The sequence below is a fragment of the Natator depressus genome, chromosome 7 (genome assembly GCF_965152275.1).
Source record: "Natator depressus isolate rNatDep1 chromosome 7, rNatDep2.hap1, whole genome shotgun sequence".
In the NCBI taxonomy this organism is placed as follows: domain Eukaryota; kingdom Metazoa; phylum Chordata; order Testudines; family Cheloniidae; genus Natator; species Natator depressus.
The window spans coordinates 2,026,396-2,045,877 of NC_134240.1; the positions used below are offsets into that span (position 1 = coordinate 2,026,396).

At 50.0% G+C, this 19,482-nt stretch overlaps 1 protein-coding gene across 6 annotated transcripts in view; it reads right to left on the reverse strand.

The window, feature by feature from the left end:
- Positions 1-2,160: 2,160 nt before the first annotated feature.
- The window catches only part of FAM3D (FAM3 metabolism regulating signaling molecule D), a 30,871-nt gene continuing 13,549 nt past the window's right edge, over positions 2,161-19,482 (reverse strand). For 3 of the 6 annotated variants that reach the window (XM_074957353.1, XM_074957354.1, XM_074957351.1), the window contains 9 exons: positions 19,161-19,230; positions 17,339-17,446; positions 16,565-16,585; positions 15,422-15,545; positions 14,864-14,922; positions 10,263-10,313; positions 7,391-7,475; positions 6,585-6,711; positions 2,161-5,522 (listed from right to left, as the gene is read on the reverse strand). In XM_074957353.1, the coding sequence (XP_074813454.1) occupies positions 5,433-5,522; positions 6,585-6,711; positions 7,391-7,475; positions 10,263-10,313; positions 14,864-14,922; positions 15,422-15,545; positions 16,565-16,585; positions 17,339-17,446; positions 19,161-19,173 (678 nt within the window). In that variant the 5' untranslated portion in view covers positions 19,174-19,230 and the 3' untranslated portion in view covers positions 2,161-5,432. The remainder of the gene's footprint in view (positions 5,523-6,584; positions 6,712-7,390; positions 7,476-10,262; positions 10,314-14,863; positions 14,923-15,421; positions 15,546-16,564; positions 16,586-17,338; positions 17,447-19,160; positions 19,231-19,482) is intronic. The other 3 variants (XM_074957352.1, XM_074957355.1, XM_074957356.1) reach the window with 3 other exon arrangements.

The following is a 19,482-nucleotide window of genomic DNA, read 5'->3' on the forward strand; positions in this document are numbered from 1 at the left end:
ACACACTGTAACCAGACTGATCAGGTAAGGTGAGCTATTACCAGCAGGAGAGTGTGTGTGTGTGTGTGGGGTGGGGTGGGGGGGAACCTTTTGTCGTGATAATCAAGGTGGGCCATTTCCAGCAGTTGACAAGAACGTCTGAGGAACAGTGGGGGGTGGGGGTGGGGAATAAACATGGGGAAATAGTTTTACTTTGTGTAATGACCCATCCGCTCCCAGTCTCTATTCAAGCCTAAGTTAATTGTATCCAGTTTGCAAATTAATTCCAATTCAGCAGTCTCTCGTTGGAGTCTGTTTTTGAAGTTTTTTGTTGAAGAATTGCAACTTTTAGGTCTGTAATAGAGTGACCAAAGAGATTGAAGTGTTCCCCCTCCCCGCTCTCCTGCTGGTAATAGCTCACCTTAAGTGATCACTCCCGTTACCGTGTGAATGGTAACACCCATTGTTTCATGTTCTCTGTGTATATAAATCTCCCCACTGTATTTTCCACTGAATGCATCCGATGAAGTGAGCTGTAGCTCATGAAAAGCCTATGCTCAAATAAATTGGTTAGTCTCTAAGGTGCCACAAGTACTCCTTCAACTTGTTAAATGCGTTTATCACTCTTTCAGAAGTTTCATTTCTCAATAGCCACAAGTGTGTCTCTCAGTGAAGGGTAACGGTGCCGGATTCTCTCCTGACTCCTTTTGTTTTTTAACCACTGGCGTGTCCCCTGTAACTCCACTGGAGCTTTGCTTCCCTGGAGTTGCTCTGATTTCCACTGGTGAGAGGAGAATCAAACCTATCTGTATCAAAGTTCTCCCCAGTCACTCACAGCCCAGGCTGCAGGCTGGCTCTTGCTTACCCATATGAGTAGGCAAGGAAATCTGCAGCCAGGAAGAGAACTGAGTGAAACAACTCTTGTGCCTCCCACAACCCAGGGAGTTCAACCCCCCATGTGCTCTTGGCGGATGTCCAGTGGCTCCAGCCATAAAGAAGCATGTAGCTTAAGGTTCACAGGTTTGTAAAGTCACAAGGGGTCATTATGATCTGACCTCACATATAACATGATTCCACCCACTAATTCCTGCATCAAGCTCCTAACTTCTGGTTGAGCATAGATCAGAGAAAGATTCAATCCTGATTTCTCTCCATGGATCATGTCAGGGACGTGGTCTGCTCATTTTGGTGCATGGCCCCAGTCCCTTCCCTGCTCAGATTTCTCACAGGAATGTCAATACGAGCTCAGTCCAGTGGATCATCTAGCACGGTATCCAGTCCCGGACAGCACAATGTCTTCCCCCATTTCATGCAGACTGGGAAGATCCCTGCACAGAAATCCCCCTCTCTGCATGGATGGCCAAGGCATGCTATGCAACGCAAACCTCCACAGCAGCAGCACCCAGTACGCACTTCTTGATCCCAAACTGGTGCCCATACGGGGTTGCCAGCTTCTGTAAGGCAAGCCTACTCTCTCTCCCCCCAGCGGAGTGGTGCTCTCATCCTGGGGGTCTGGCACTGCAGTGTTAGGACTAGCTCACCACAGGGGGCCAGAAGTGGCTCCCTTCTCCTCCTTCCAGCCCTGTTTGTCTCAGGGAGCTCCAGGGGCAGTGAGTTCCAGAGGTTTGCTTGGTGCTGTGTGAAGAAAGGTTTTCGTATGGTTTTAAATGCTCAGGCACGTCCTTCTCAGCAGCGCCCCTTTGTTCAACGAGCGAGGGAGAAAGGAAAAAGCAGCTTCCAACTGCATCTTTCCCATGCTTAGAAGTCAGATTCCACAGCATATTAGTGGCAGAGTTGGGCACAGAGCCCTGACTTTAACCACTAGTCCCCTCTGCCTCCCTCGCCCGTCAGATCTCATTGCACAGGCTGTAAAGGTCTCCGTGACCCGCACCATGCGCTCCTGCACTGAGAGGTGCATGGACCCAGCCAGGTGGTAGGCTGACCTGTTCACTGCACATGCCACAGTGACTTTTAGGGCTTTATTCTCAGGGGACTATGCAAGCTCAGATGTGGTCATTTGAAATGAGAACACAAGGTTATTTTATCCCAGTTACAATTCATCCACCCTTGTGCTGCCTGATCTGGCCCCCCAGCTCCGCAGTGTGACGCTCCCCAAAAATGAGCCGGTTAGCATCATTGGTTAAAAATTTTATTAGAGACTCAAAAAATCCCAAACTCCCCATCGTTCAGCTATTTGATATTCCCAGAACCAGAGACCCCGTATAAAGTAGATAATTTATTTCTGATAAATGTCTGAAAGCAAGAAACCCGCATCCCTGCGTGTGTGACGTAGAAGAGCAAACCCACCCCCGGCAATGATTCTGGACTCTCTGGACTCCCCACACTCGCCCTGTGAGCTGCTGGGACACTTGAGCAGGTACAACCCCAACGACACGCAGTAAAGCCTCTCTGGCTGGCGGGAATCAAACCCAGGGAACGCCGACAAAAGACGTCACACACAACAACTTCCCCAGCCTCCCCGCTGGGCAAGGGGAGGGGAGAGAGGCGCTCCAGTGAGCCCTGGGGCCCCGGCAGTGCCCAGTACTTTGTCCCAAGGCTGATGGTCCAAGTGAGACAACCAGGACAGGGCCCCTGGCTGGATGCTGTCCATAGAGTAAAAGTTGGCCCCTGCCTGCCACAAAGACCTTTCAAGCTGAGGCCCTGATTCTTGCAAAGACGTGCACATGAAGGTAACTTCGCACATTGTGCAAACTGTCCCATCGGACTCAACGGTCCATTGACTTCATCACTGGCCCATTGACTTCACTGGGAGTTCTGCTGTCTGGATTATGGCTCCTTCAGGCGCTAATAATCTAAAATGTTGACTTCACCCTCTGGTATGCAGGTATCCTGCAGAAACACCCTCTGGCGTGCAAGCAGGTGCACTGACTGGGATCTGAATGAGAGGACTGGGTACCATATATTGGAAGGCATCACCACGCCCTGAGAAAACTATCTGAACATAGACAACGAGGGGTCCTTGTGGCACCTCAGAGACTGTAGCGAGGCAAGGCTCACTGCTGCAGCGCCTCCCGCTGGCCATCCTGGGAATGAGCTCTCCAGCCTCTGGAGCACCCTCTGCAGGCTGGTGTCCTGCTTGCTTGCGGGTCCTGTGTCCCTCCCGGACCCCGGTGCCCCTCTACATCGGGGTTCTGCCCCCTGAACTACCCCTGCAGTCTAGGTCTCCCCTCCCTGGGGAATCCCCACCTTCTATCTCCACCTTGCCTCAGTGGCTACTGCCAGTCCCCATCTAGCCCCTGCTCACTGGGGCGGACTGCAGTCTGTAAACCACTCATCATCGGCAAGGGGGGTTTGGACCTGCTGCCTTTGCCTACCCCTGGGCTGCCCCTCTGCAACCCCAGTACCTGCTTTAGGCCTTCAGCGAGGCCTATAGGCTGGGGGTTTTGCAGCCTGGAGCGCCCCATCTCCTTTGGCCTTTCCCTAGCCCTGCTCCACTCTAGGTACCCTGCTGAGGTCCCAAGCAGCCAGGCCCGTCACTCTCCACTGCTAGAGAGAGACTGCCTAAGTTCCTGGCTCACAGCCTTTTATAGCTCCAGCTACGGCCTGACTGGGGCGAGGCCCCAGCTGTGGCTGTTTCCCCATCAGCCTAGTCTTTAGCTCCCAGCCCCAGCCCTCTCCCAGGGCTGGCTGTAACCTTTTCAGGCCCAGAGTGGGTGACCACCCTGCTACAGAGACTAACAAATTTATTTGGGCATAAGCTTTCGTGGGCTAAAACTCACTTCATCAGATGCACGGAGTGAAAAATACAGTAAGCAGTATATATATTACAGCACCTACTGTATTTTTCACTCCATGCATCTGATGAAGTGGGTTTTAGCCCATGAAAGCTTATGCCCAAATAAATTTGGTAGTCTCTAAGTTGCCAAAAGGACTCCTTGGTGTTTTCACTGATACAGACTAACATGGCTACCCCTCTGAAACCTATTTGAAGATAGAATGTTAAAATGTTACATAGTTTCATAGAGTTTAAGACCAGAAGGCACCATTGGGCCATCTCCTCCGACCTCCTGCACATCGTAGGCCAGAGAATTTCACTCACTGACCCCTGTATTTAGCCCAGTGACTTTAGTTAGGCTAAAGGAGTAAATTTGTCAGGAGACTAAACTGTTGGGTGCTACAGGCAGGGTAAAGGAGGGACCATGGTGTCACCAGTGCCTGAGGCTACTGCAATGGTGGGGAATTGATTAGGTGACACATGCCCAGATGATCCAAGTAGGTGATCCAGCCGCATGCTTCAGAGGAAGGCGAAATCCACCACCCATGGTCCCTGCCAAACTGAGCTGGGGTGAAATTCCTTCCTGACCACAGATCTGGGGATCAGTCTGACCCTGCACATGTGAGCCAGATTCACCAGCCAGGCAGCCAAGAAAGAGGATTTGCTGGACCACCTGAGCTCTGGTGCACCCTGCCCTGTGTCCTGACTCTGGCTGTGCCCAATCCCTGATGCTTCAGAGGAAGGAGAGAAAAAAAAATCTCAGAACACATCAGTCCAGCAGTTCACTGGGCAGAAAGATCCCTTCCTGACCACTGTAGGTGACCGGCTATGGCCCTGAAGCATGAGATTTGATTACAGTTATTCTCATAATGCAGAACTGCAGGTGTTACAAGCATGCTGAGGGCAGTGCAGGGCTTCCTGGCCTCCCCGTGGCCCATGAAGGAAGGGAACGAACAGGGGGAGTCATAGATTCCCACATTCCAAGGCCACCATGACATCCACCCCTCCCACGCCCCCCAAAGGCTTTAGAATTTCTCCTAGAAGCTGGGTTAAAGTGTATACTTAAAAAAGATATAAAAACTTGTCTCAAAGACTCCAAGTGACAGCGAGCGCACCACCTCCCCAGCAAGCTGTTCCGATGTTTAATCCCTCGTCTTGCTAGGAAATGGCATCTTATTTCAAGGTTGAATTGATCTAACCTCAACTTCCAGCCACTGGATTTTGTTCTGCCTTTGTCAGCCAGGCTGAGAAGCCCCCTGCCTGCTGATCTCTTTTCTTGGCAACAACGTGGGAGATTTAACTGGGAACATCACTTTTAACAACTCAAGAAGCAGAAGCTGAAGCAATTTCTTCCCAAGTGGGGTTGTGCACTTACTGTTTTGAGACAGACAGAAAAATTAAATGCCTGGTATTGACACTGCTGCCTTCACCTCAACATGTGCTGTATTAATATAATAAAGCAGCATGTTGGAAGATTAGACATTTGCTGTGACTTCATAGCTGGTGTAGTATACCATAGCCAACACGGTTTTAAAGCAGCGTTCAGATACCGTTATAAGTTGGTTGGTGATTTGAAAACAGCCAGTTGGCTTGTGCTGTCACGGAGCTGGGATCAGTTCATATGCTGGATTCAGCTGGAAATGCCATCTTCCAGCCAAACAGGAATGTATTGTTAAATAAGGCTCGATGCGGGCGTTGTTTTGACTTCAGCACACTGTTAATCCATCTTCTTTGGGAGACAGCCTTCCATTTCCAGAACTTCCGGCCAGCCGTCATATTTGTTTTTTGCCGCTTCATTTTTTAAGTACTTTGGAGGGGGAAAAATGAAATAAAGCAGAGGGTTTGGCAAGGGCAGAAGGGAATGTCAGATTTACAAGACGACAGATAATCAGTATAATGTGGGTATAATGTCATCTCCCCTGCATGCATTGTCAGCACGGCTTGGAACATGGATGTTCAGCCCTGCAGCACAGAGCTCTACCGCTTGAGCTAAAGGAGAAGCTCCATTAGCTGGTAGTGGTAGTAGGCTGTTGTCCTTTAGTGGACCTGCCATTTAGTTAGTGAATAGTATATGCAAGATGAAGGGTACATTTTCAGCAGACAGTGCAGAAAGTTCAGGTGCTTACCCTTAGGGTATAAAGATTATGCCATTACAGAATTATCAACCCAGTTCTGACTCTATACATTTTTGACCACACATGCAAAAGCAGCACCAGTGTGTGCTGGAAGGAGCAGAGGTGGCTCCAGGCTCCCATCTGCCCGTGCAGACTGTCTGTGCAGGAGCAGCACAAGACTGCGTGGAGAGGGGAATACATAGGAGACAGTCATGTCTTGGGGCACACAGGACATGTCTCTGCTGCTGCACAGTTGCGGTCACTGGGAGACCTGTGCAGTGGCTTCTCAATTGGTGGCTTTGGAGACAGCTGGAATTAGGACAGAAGCATTTTGCCTCACACGTTCTCTATGGCCCGGGCTTCTCCAGTGCACGTGTGTGAAGAGTGCCCCACTGGAGGTCAGCCCTGTGCAGCGTCTCAGTGTGGGGCACAGGAACTGGGCTGCAGAAGGGGACGTTCGATTTGTCCGTTTGCATGCGAGGCCTGGCAGGTTCCTCCAGTTCCGTGCGGCTGTACAGCAGTGCAAGGGAACAGAGGGCAAGCTTTGGATTTGCCTGTGTGTGCCACATGGTCTCGCTGAACTACGGCCAGAGCCAGGCACTTGCCAGGCTTTAAAAAAAAAAAAAAAAGAATTTGTCCGAGTCAAACGAATACCTGCAGGAGACAGGACAGCCTGAATGGTAGCAGCTCAGGCAGAAGTGGTCCTACTACTAACCAAGGCCACAGGCTTCCTCTTGGGGGAGAGGGGAAAATACCTGTTCATAGGGGCTTTTATCCTTGAGCCCTTTTGCACCCACGAAAGTCCAGTTGTCTCGGAAGGCCAGCTTGCTCGCGTGGCTACTTCCCAGGTTGGTGAGTAACGTCCGTGCTTCATCGTTCAGCCTAGGAGAAAAAGGGAAAACAGGAGAGCTGGGTAGCAGCTCCCTCATCCTCTCAAGGGAAGCCTGCACTGCCGTTCCAGCCAGGTTCCGGATCGGTGCAACGCGCTCACCAGCATAGTGCTGAGTCTTCCCATTGGGCATTACGCAACTTGACAAACAGCTGTCACCTATTTGTTCTTTCATCTTCTCCTCTGGGGGAGAAGTGTGTGCAGGGGAGTGCTGGGTTTGGAGTTTTTAAAACCATATCATTATAATTTTTATAATAATTGGGTAATGTACCTGTTGTGATATGTTTGGTATAGACGGCAGGTCAAAGAAATGTGCCTTGCACTTGGGGAAGAAGGTGGGGAGGTTCGTGATGGTCCAGAGCTCCTGGGGGACATTCAGTGCAGCTTCCTGAGCACTGGTGTAATGCGTAATGTGTTCTCCGCCTGACACATGGTGACTGGCAAGCAGACAGCTGCATTCTGCATCGTCTGAGGTTTCTGAATGGTCTCAAGGGGTAGCTCCCTGTAGAGCACGTTACCTTAATCCAGTTTTGATTGCAATGCAAGGACTGTCTGTATGGACCTGGGGTCTGATCCTGCTCCCCCAGAACCGAACGAGAGATTTGCCATTGACTTTGTGGGTGAAGGACTGGCCCTTGGAAATCAAACATCACCTCCTTGGATTGTACTTACTTTGTTGCTGGATCATCGTAGGAGGCAACTATCACTATAGTGCCACTTTGGATTGCTTTCAGGAAGTCCAGTAACAGATTGATATCTGGTAAAGAAAAGAAAATCAATGGAAACATTCTGCTAAAAGACCTGGTACCCAGCCACAACCAGTTTCCCAACAGATGTTGCACAGGGATAGTGGCCAGCATAAGCACTATGTCCTACAGTCCTGGGAGAGTCCGCAGCGTGAATTGCAGAGGAGAATTTCACCCATACAACAGCATTTTCCAAGTCAGACTGAATTCGCAGCACATTGAGGTGAAGAGAACAGACCTGTTTCAGACAATAGACAGCAATGTAACTTCTACACAATTACTCTTGCCTGGCATAACATGCATACTGGTTTCATTTAATCATGCTTTATGTTAGAAAAAAATTGCACAGAGATCTTACTGCAATGAACCTTAAGTTATTTGACTAGCTACTCGGATACTGAGGTCCTGACCGTATGGAAAGGCTATGGTTTTTGAAAGATGGCGTCTGTCTTCCACTAATAATTTCCTTTCCAATTATTCTCCTTTGGGTTTCCCTGGTGAGCCAAATGAGCCCATTTCCGTAAAGTATTATTTATAGCTTTCCTATCCAACATGGTTTAAATCAAAGTTCATCACACAGCATCATTTAGGCTAATTAATAAAATACCTCCTTGCTGATCAATCAGCTAAAAGTGATTGGGCTAAACTCATTAGGATCAAAGACAACTGCCACCTCCCATACCCACTGGGCGGTTCCATGGAGTGGGTTAATGACCAGGCCTCAGAGACACAACAACTGTGCATAGAATGTTCTGCCTTGGGGAGAACTGTTCAGCTGAAAATTAATTTCTCCACATTTTGGGGTAGGATTGGAGCAGGTGCCGAATGCCCCCTCAGCACCTTTTATCTTCAATGTGTTCGAAGGCAGTCCCCAATTTGCAGACGGTCCCTTGCACTTTGCAGGATTGGGCCCTTTGCACCATGTGCAGAGCTAATTTCTCTCACGGCCATGGTATGGAAAGCCGTCTTTGCCAGCAAAACCAGTGGAAGCAGGCATCAGGCATCTATTATTAATGTTTGCTCAGTAACGATGGAATTCCATTTCACTAGCATGAGTCTGGTGGGAGCAATGGAAATGAAGATTAATGGCACATGGAACTAAATGCATAGCTCAGGATCCTGATCCTGCAATCGGATACACCTAGGTACAACGGTCTGATCCAACTGCATGTTTGCAGCCCTAGTTAGCTACATAAAATTGGTTGCAGATTAGCTAGCACTTTGAGACTCCATTGCAACCGTTACCGGTACCTACTGTAGTCACTTGAGATTCTTCAGTGTAAGGCTCTGTCTAGGGACCTGCGGAGAACTGCAGCTTCTGGACTGACAATGCCTGGGGCCTCCTGCGCAGCAAATGTGCAGCCGGTGCACAGCCACAGGCGGGGTAGGAAGGCATAAAGAGCTCTTGGGCAGAACGGGTCTAATCCTGTACACGGCTGAGCACCCAGACGTCCAGGACGGCTGAGGGTGCTTTGCAGCCCACAGGAAACACCGAGCCCTTAGCCCCGGAAAGTGATAGTCATCCTGTGCAGAAGGCCCGAAACAAGCCCTAAGAGCCAGTTAAGCCCCTCTGCGGGCTCGAGTGGTTCCTGAGCCTAGCGCTGCCTCCCCGCACAGGTGAATTGCACTCGCAGAGCGTAAGTGACTTGTCCCTCTGTTCTTTCCACATCGGTTTCAAATTAAACATCTAGAGCCACATCCTCAGCTGGTGTAACTTGGTGTATCTCCACTGTTGTTAACAGCCCCACGCTGATTGACACCAGCTGAGGGGCTGGCCCCGCAGTGCCCAATCCTGCCCTCTGCTGCCTGCAATAGGGTAGTAGAGGTGTACCCGCATGCAGAATTTGGCCTCTTGGATACTGGCAGGTGGAATAATCATGCTGGAAAGCCAAGAGTGCGATGGCAGTTAAGGAATTTCCCCCCATCAGACTGCAGGTTGGAGGGTTCTCTGGCTGGAAGACACTGAGCAATGACATTCCTAATGGAGAACAGCCCCATGGAGATCCTTGGGGAGTTCAGCATACAACCTATGGATGAGCTTTTTTACAGAGCTAACACCACGTACTCTGCGCTTTGTGATCGGCCAACTGCTAGATACACGTTTCAGAAGGGCTGGCATCTGGGCACTGTAGTATCTACACGACACAAAACGTGGGCCCAGTACTGTCCCGTTCACTCACAAGAGGCATCCCATTAAAACCTGCAAGATAATTCATGTGAGCAGAGCGAGGGGGATTTCTATAGGAAGATAAAGACTGTTTTTTAAAAACATGCTTTTAGATGGATGTGATTAATGCAGAAAGCGACTTAGCATCCATACATTGAATCTGTAATTTACTCTGTGATAGGAGGGGAAGAAAACAAGCTACATAAAACAAGATTGCCAAACCCCAGTGTTCAAAAACCATGAGTCAGGTCTCATTGGTTTAATAATCACAATACTTTAAAAATAATAAATATGGATCTTTTTATGCGCCTTGTTTATTGAGACATTAGGGGGCACGTTTTCAAGCTTTTCTCCACAGCCACGAGGGCCAGAAATGTCCTTTTTTAAAAAAAATATAAAACCCAAGAGTCTCATTTAATAACATGATTCCAGGAGTACGGGCTTAAGGAAAACACCAAACAGAAATAGCAAGAGTTGGCAGCACTGCGTAGGTCCATTTCATTTTACTAGTGAGTAAACAGATGAGAAGGTAGAAGGAGCTAGTTATCAATACTGCTTGCAATTCTCTGGATCTTACTATAAAAGTGAAGTGCTGGTAGATGCTGAGTGTTTAGGGAAAGCAAAGCCCTACCTCCAGAATACATGTCGAAGACGTCGGTTTTCATGAGCTGGCCATTTGTTCCTAAAGTGGGAAATGAAATAGCGCAATTACTTTCGAAACTGTAAGCTTTGTGACAGAAATGCATTGTTTAGTCCTTCTGTTCAGCTCATGTATCCAGTGGAATATGTGCAGAATTGCTCCTTGATGCAATCCTGCACTTTGTAGAGGACACGGTGCCTGTGACTGGAACTATGGGATTAGCACAATGATCTGGTAGTGGGGAAAGGATCTAGCGCTGTTGAATGAGCGGAGCTGCTAAAATAAGTGACACCAGGCTGAATGGCCATCAGTTCATTTTAGGTCCTAGCTCAGCAAAAGGGACCAACTAGAACAGATCCTTGTGCCACCAGCAGAGGAGGCTCAATGGAGCTCCAGAATGGTCTGAGCTGGTGGATCCGATTGCAGGATTGGGACCATAATGTGGAATGAAAACATTAAATCAGGCAATGGCAGCACCCCCCGATCCCAGGGAGAGGGGCCCGAGCTGCCAAAGAGAGAAATGACACCAGCAGAAGGAAAGCGTGGAGTGCTGATCTCACACAATTCCGTAATGAAAAGCTCAATGTGGATTGCCCCAGGCCTGTGTGAGCTCTTCCTAGGAATTCCTGAGTGCTAAATTCACACCCCACAGAGTCCGTCAATCTGCAGCGATGCTGCTGATAAATGACAGTGAAGGTTTTCATTCTAAAAAGAGCGGAGTACGTTGGAGGAATGCAAGGTTCCTTAAGACCAACCCCCTACGTTAAACCCTTGGCCTCCTCAGTGGACCCACTTCTGCTCTGACACCCATGCAGCCCCCTGACATCTGTGGGGCTAGGTGGATGTGTGGGCAGATTTTGACAATCTGTGGTGTCTGTAGCCAGGCTCAGGAGCAGCTGGGGTGTCTCCATCTCCGTCTTTATCACACCGCTGCCCACTCTCCCAGTCGGGCAGGAGCAAACTAGGATCGGCAGGAACTGAACGCTCTTGGACAGTCTCACGCCGTGCCCCTCAGAGACTCCAGAGGCTGCCCGCTAACCTGCTCGGTGCATTGGAGTGCCGAGGTGTGACACGCAGGTGGCAGGCTGTGCTATCACTGATAATACCATCCCATGCTGACGGGGATGTCCATTCTCTGCTAGATCTCTCTGCCTGGGTCTGCGGGATGCAGGGGAAGGGCCCGGGAGTCTCCTCGCCCCACTTCTGATGCAGCAGGGGGCTGGGCACAGTCTGTTTGGGGACGGGAGACTCTGGAGCAGTTGCGCGTCAACAGCACTCCCAGCCTCCCCAGCAGGGGAGGAGAGGGGAGGGCCACGAGCTCACATCTCCATCCACGTGGCCCGGGGGCAGGAGGAGAGGAAGAAGGGTAGGCTGTGGGCGGTCAAAGGCGTGTGCAAATGTCCCTCTCCCGGGCACTCCCCTGGCATCCCAGGCCAGCCAATCAGACGTGTTAGCCAGGATCCCGTGTGGGGTCCCCATGGCAGGTCAGCCCTGCTGCTCCCTCAGACACTGGCTGCATTGGTTTCCAGCACAGGAGAATGCTACTCAGTGCCCCGAACCTCACAGTGTAACGTAACTCTGGTCCTACTGACCTGTGCTGGGGCTGGGACAACAGACCAGCTCTTCCCAAGCGGTGGTCTCCTGCCGGCGGCCGTGCCTTGCCCTGCTTGCCACGGGCCACCCTATCCCCATTAAACTCCCAGCCTCGCCACCAGAACACGTAGCGGCCGTACTGGAAATGGTCTTTCCTTAAGAACATAAGAACGGCCATATTGGGTCAGACCAAAGGTCTATCTAGCCCAGTATCCTGTCTTCCGACAGTGGCCAATGCCAGGTGCCCCAGAGGGAATGAACAGAACAGGTAATCATCCAGTGATCCATCCCCTCGCCCATTCCCAGCTTCTGGTAAACAGAGGCTAGGGACACCATCCCTGCCCAGCTTGGCTAGTAGCCATTGATGGACCTATCCTCCATGAACTTATCTAGTTCTTTTTTTGAACGCTGTTATAGTCCTGGCCTTCACAACATCCTCTGGCAAGGAGTTCCACAGGTTGACTGTGTGTTGTGTGAAGAAATTCTTCCTTTTGTTTGTTTTAAACGTGCTGCCTATTAATTTCATTGGGTGACCCCTAGTTCTTGTGTTATCAGAAGGAGTAAATAACACATCCTTATTTACTTTCTCCACACCAGGTATGATTTTATAGATCTCTGTCATATCCCCCCTTAGTTGTCTCTTTTCCAAGCTGAAAAGTCCCAATCTTATTAATCTCTCCTCATATGGCGACGGTCCATACTCCTAATAATTTTTGTTGCCCTTTTCTGAACCTTTTCTAATTCCAATATATCTTCTTAGAGACGGGACAACCACATCTGCAAGCAGTATTCAAGATGTGGGCATACCATGGATTTCTATAGAGGCAATATGATATTTTCTGTCTTATTATCTATCCCTTTCTTAATGATTCCCAACACTCTGTTAGCTTTTTTGATGGCCTCTGCAAATTGAGTGGATGTTTTCAGAGAACTATCCACAATGACTCCAAGATCTCTCTTGAGCGGTAACAGCTAATTTAGACCCCATCATTTTATATGTATAGTTGGGATTCTGTTTTCTGATGTGCATTACTTCACATTTATCAACATTGAATTTCATCTGCCATTTTGTTGCCATCACCCAGTTTTGTGAGATCCCTTTGTAACTCTTCACAGTCTGCCTGGGACTTAACTATCTTGAGTAGTTTTGTATCATCTGTAAATTTTGTCCCCACACTGTTTACCCTTTTTCCAGATCATTTATGAATATGTTGAATAGGACTGGTCCCAGTACAGACTCCTGGGGGACACCACTATTTAACTCTGTCCATTCTGAAAACTGACCATTTATTCCTACCCTTTGTTTCCTATCTTTTAACCAGTTACTAATCCATGAGAGAACCTTCCCTCTTATCCCATGACAGCTTACTTTGCTTAAGAGCCTTTGGTGAGGGACTTTGTCAAAGGCTTTCTGAAAATCTAAGTAGACTACATTCACTGGATCCCTCTGATCCACATGCTTGTTGACCCCCTCAAAGAATTCTAGTAGATTGATGAGGCATGATTTCTCTTTACAAAAACCATATTGATTCTTTCCCAACAAATTATGTTCATTATGTTCACTGCCATAGTATGGAAAGCCGTCTTTGCCAGCAAAACCAATGGAAGCAGGCATCTATTATTAATGTTTGCTCAGTAACTATGGAATTCCATTTCACTAGCATGAGTTTTGCGGGAGCAATGGAAATGAAGATTAATGGCACATGGAACTAAATGCATAGCTCAGGATCCTGATCCTGCAATTGGATACACCTAGGTGCACCCTGGGCCCCTTTCACTGCTGCATTACCCTCGTCTCCTGCCTGCACAGCTCCCCTGATTGCAATAGAACCACCCGGGCAGAGTAACAGTGGGGCCCTGGGGTCTCTCTTTCTACCGGAGACGTTCTCTGATAATTGGCCTTTTGCCAGATTGACTTCAAGCTGCCAAGCTGAGCTCCCATTGCGGGGGCATGGCAGCTCCTTCATGCCGGAGCTGGGCCCTTTCCCTGAAATGCCGACCAGAGAATTCAGTTCTCGGGTTAAGGATGCCAGTGAGTGGAGAGACAAAGCTACAGTGTCTTTTATTGTCTGTCCCAGTGGCTTATGCCCCAGCTCCTGCTAAATGGGTTCCTAAGGGGTGCCATGTTATGTCCAGCAGTAGGAGAGACTCAGGGCAAACCTATTGATACCTGACCACCTTCCATTAACTCTGCCGGGGCACGGCTTGCTTAGCCCGCTTTCCTCCCCGTGGGGGAGCTACCTGGTTAAAGCTCTGTGCTTTTTGTGGGGATTGCTATTTAAACCCTGAGCTGTGTTGACACCCATTGAGCTCTGAACCTCCCAGCTATTTTCTCATTGCCACCGTATCTTTCTGGAGACCGGCAGGATGAGGGACTTGGCTCTGTTCAGTGCCCAGCCAGCAGTGTCAGTCTGTGTTTCTGGGGCCTGTGCCAAATTCGGCATCGGGCCAGTGATTTTGCCCACTCTGGGAAACTCAGCAGGGGGTGCTGGGACTAACAGGGAGAGTACAAAGAAAAGTTAAATGACCAGGGAGGTTTACTTCAGGAATCAATATGTTTTTGGTCAGCAGCCAATAAGGGGCCAAACCCTGAGGTCCCTGTCCCAGCAAGATTAGATGAAAACGGAGTGAATGCTGTTCAACAGGAGTTTGCCCGACTAAGGATTTCCGGAGTGGGCCCAATAATGCTACTTAATGCTCTGCAATGCAAGAGTCAGATCTTCACCTGGTGTGAGCTGAACCTGGGCTGGACCTCCACTAACTGGGATCTGGCCCTGTATTTGCTGGGCAAGCATTAGTTAATTGAGAGACAGCCAACTAATAATTAAATCGGTAACTAGCTATAAACCTAGAGCCCAAGGAGTCATTACTGATCAGTTACTCATGGAGGTGAGCAGCTGCCCAAATGCATCGAAATGGCTGGGGCTGCAGCCCTGCAGTCGGTGCGGGACAGGGCACCCTGTGTAAAAAGGAGAATGATTCCCACTCCGAGAACTCACCGTTTACTAGTGCGATGTTTAACCCTCTGCCAACGTTGCTCTTCACGCCACTCATGATACTGGAAATAAAGCGCAGAGAATAAAATGGCAAGTAGCATCATCCTAGCAATGTCCGTGCAAAGGAAAGAGCCCAGCACAGCCATTTGAAAAGGGCGTCCGCAGGGTTTGGTTTAGGCCAGCTGCAATGTCCATGAACACAGCAGCAGGGAGACCTGTTTTCAAAGGGGTTTCAACCCCATTTGTGCCTGTGCCCATCACCATTGTTACCCAGCAGGCTTTCTTCTCCTGTTCTGCGAGCAGGTGCCGTCCCCAGGTTCCTCCCACGCACAGCCCACATACTATGTAGGGTCCAAACTTGTCCCTTGCCTGAGTCTGCTTTTGTCAAGCAAAGAAATTAACAACATGACAAAGAGCGGCTGAATCCCTCTCCCCAGGCTTGGCTGCTGCTAAGGTTCCTCCCTCAAGGCTGCTCAGCCAACCCCTCCAAGTCCTCTCCCGAGAGAGTCCTTCCTACCTTCAGTGTAACATGGTGTTTTGGTGTGCTACTTCAGTACTTACATGGTATTTTCAAAGCACATCGAAGGCCCAACAACATTGGCTGCTCCACTCATGACTTTAAAGGCAAATGAGTTTTCGGGACAACTTTTTTGGTTACCACACTTGTTTCGTGGGGGTTGGGTCTCTGAAGGGAATGAAGAGCAGACTGTAAATTGCACTGCATTGCACAGGCAGCCTGTGAGGGTTTTCAATACATGGGCCAAATCCTGAGGGGACTGACTCAGTTTCTCTAGACACCAGAGGGAGTTTGCATCTAACCTGAGCAGAGATTTCAGTGTTTGGGGCACTGGGTGAAATTCATCCCTGCACAGTTGTGTGTGTGCGTGTGTGGGGGGGGCATCACCTTGGCAGAGCACCACACGAGTTTATTGTTCCGATATTGGCACGCAACTATTCTGGGCAGAAAAGGGAGTCTGAAATAACTGCAGCATCTCTCAGGAAAGAGACGGGCTGGGGTAAGCTCCAGTAGCCAGTGAAATGGAAGTTGCTGAGCAAAAGGCTCATTTAGCCGAGTCCCTTGAAAGTTTAACGAGGGATCAGTGTGTCAGTGTATCAGTGGAGGGGGTGAATCAGGCAGGGCCTGGCGCAGGCTTGTGTGATGCTGGTTCAGAGTGAATCGTTTGCCATCGCTAGAGAGTGCAGCGTCCAAAAGGGGTTTGTCCCGCCCCAGTCAGCGGCTGTCTCAGCAGGCAGGTGAGTCCCAGACACAGCATGTCCATCGAGTGGAGACTGCTGCTCTCACTGCGTGCAGTCACACCTGGGACCCTCATCTAACGTCTGGCATCGCCTGGGCTGGAGAACCTCGCCCAGGGATTCCTGCGTCCAGCCCAGCACCTCGCTGTGAGCCACAGTGCATGTTTCGGAAAGACACCGAGCCTCGAGCTGGCGTGCTTGGGAAGGCTCGCCTCGGAGAGGCCCGCTTGACATCAATACAGGGGGGCAGAACTGGGGCCTTGGTGTGACTCTCTGACAACAAGTCAGGCCTCAGGGATGAACTCCTGGCCCCACAGGAGTCACCAGTACAACTCCCAGGCACTTCAGCGGGGCAGGATTTCACCCCTTGCCTCCCTCGTTCTGCCAGCACTTCTCAGAGCTCCGTGCGGCTCCGGCGTGGTACAAGTGACATGAGAACGGTATACTCACTGGGCAGGTCAGGGCTGGAACCTGGAGAGACACAAACAACAGCATTACACTTCTGAGACATCCTGCCCTTTTGCCGAGCCGAAAGAGAGACTGGGCAGCAAAGGAAGTGATTGGAGGAGGAAGGCGGGTGTCTGGCTAAACAAGCCCAACCCACCGTTCTGGATTAACGGGGCCGGCTGGGGAGACCCACTGCTTCATAGAAATATATACATGAGTCTAAATGAGAAAAGATGATTTATCATGGACTAACTGACCGGGCGCCATGGATGCAGAGCCAGTAAGTGCAGGGGCAAACATCTATGCCCCAAGCCGGAACATCTACACAGCTCTTTATAGCCCTGCAGTGCCAGTCCCGCAAGCCCCAGTCAGTTGACCCAGGCTCTGAGACTTGCTGTCACAGGTCTTTTTCTGCTGTGTGGACATACCCTGTGTGCCTAGCCCATGGCCCCACTGTGGGCATTAAATGGCGCAGAGTTGGAGGACTCGGTGAAGGTGATCTAGGTGGGCAAGCAGGATGGAGAGTACGCTGCCCATGCAGACCCACTGCAGAGATGGATGCGAGATCTTACGGTGCCATTCCTGTGCCCTGAGTAAATGGGTTCTGTGGAGGGGATATTGGGCAGAATACCCCATCCCGCCAGAGGCAGGACCACGAGAGCTGATAGGATCAGTATTGCTACAAATGACACATCCCATGGAGCCACCTATTTCCTCCCAGGGGAAGCCTTGGATGTATTCCAGGCTGGCCCCAGCAGTCCTGGTAAATCACCGTACCCAGCCAGCTCCGCAGACTGATGACCTTCCAGCCAGTGTTGAAGTACGTCTGTACAAAGAGCCAGGTGGTGCCCAGTGAGAACATCACAGCCGCTATCCGGATCAGCCCTGCAATGGGAGAGAGAGACAAGCGTGGTAAGTCACAGCGCTCTGGAGAGTGGAGCAGCTCGGCCCCTGAGCTCATTTCCCGCCACTTGCCGGGGACCACGGGTCACTCTCAGAGAAGGACCCAAGTTCCTGCCAGAATTCTCCTCCGACCTTTGGAGAAGTAAAATGTGACTCTCTTTTTTTAGCTGCCCGAGAGCCCCCCTGCAGTTGGAGCCATGGGGGCAGACCCCTACCCCCACACAAAGCCCCTTTGATGTGGCCCTGCACTGGTGCAGACATCCACCCCCGTGGAGCCGGGGCCCAAGTAATTACCAGCATTGGGGTTAGGTAGGCCATCAGTGCCAACCCTGTGCCTGTTGTTTGGCTGTGCCTGCCCTCCATGTCCCTGGCCCTAGAGCACAATGCTGCAGAGGGCTAGCCAAGCAGCGTTCATCAGCCTGTTCCCATGCAGCTGCAGAGGGAGAAGGCAAGAGAAGAGACAACCAATACCCCTGACAGCTGTGTGGGGAAAAGAGCAGATACTGCCAGATCCCCTATGGCGGAGGGGCAGGAAGGCGGGGAAGGGAGTTCTGCTCATCCCCCCTGAGGCGAAGGGATGGGGGTGCTGTAAAGGTGGGGTTCTCCGGCAACAGCAGCATCACTATATGTGGGTTCCACTTAGCTATGAGCCCGAACTGCAACGTCTAGAGCCAACCCTCTTCAGAGCTCAGGGGTGTTCAGAGCTTGGGGCACGGCCCTCGCTGGCTCCAGCGGGTTTGCTTAATGGGGCCTGCATGTAGCAAGAGATTGAGTGGTGAGAGCACGAGACTGGGAGTCACGTTCTGCCACTGGCCCACTGCGACTCTGGGCAAGCCGCTTGGCCTCCCTGTGCCTCAGTTTCCCATTCTTATACACAAATAATATGGGCCTCATGGGGCTTAGCCCGAGTTACTGGGGCTGGGTTCGATGCGCTGGGTGGAGCTGCTGGTTTGTGCTATGCAGGAGATCAGTCTAGAGCAGTGCTTCTCAAGCTATCGGATGTGGGGGACTGGTAATTTTTCCCCAATGTGCGCACAGACCAGCAGCTGATGGCTCGCGGACCGGCACCAGTCCGCGGACAACCACTTTGAGTAGCACTGGTCTAGATCATCATAATGTTTCTTCTGGCCTTAAAAATCTTTGGCTCTATTAATGAATGTTTCTATAGTGCTTTGAGGTCTGTGGGCAAAAGATGCTACATAACTGCAAAGCATCTCTGAGGAGTTCAAAAGCCATGTAAATCCAAGTCCTTCTTGAGTTCCCAGAGCTGGGAGCCTCCTGACTTCCCCACCTAGTGACTAGCTCCCGTTGAACAGCTGTTAATGTAAATCTGATTGGTGTTTGGTTTTAAAGCAACGGTCAATGGAGCACAATGCTCTTTCCCTGCCTTGGAAACATGATTGGAGAAAACATTTATATTGCATGTGAATGGCTCTTATGGAACCAAGAACCTCTCCACAGTCATCTCTTCCCCAGGCTGGAGGGATTTCACTGGAAAAAAGACAATAGGCTGAACTGTATAAAAGTTCTTCAGAAAAAGGCAGCACGCTTATTGACACGTCGATCCTTTCCTACCACTCTGGCTGGACGCGGTAATTTAGAGGTCTTCATGCGAATGAGAAACAGGCCCAAAGAATAGGAACAAAGAGCATTTTTTATAATCATTATAAAAGACAAATATCCTCTCGCCTCTTACCTGTCAACCTCATTGTAGCGCTCAGGTACAGTGGAATCTGGGCTGTAATCAAAGATCACAGGTCAACCTGCTGAAACAGAAAAAATATCTTGAAATGTAACTGTCCTCCAGCAAACCCAGGTAAGCGGTAGATTAAAGAGCTTACTTGCTGCGTAATGCTGCTAGAGCACCACAGAAGTATCCCATTTTACATATTTATCCCCAGACTGGATTCAGCTGCCATGGCTCTTGTAGAGCTAGTACAAGTCATTTTTACAATTTTCAGAATTTTTATAATTTTGGGTCCAATTGTATGAGACCAGCAGACATCGTTTTAAACTTA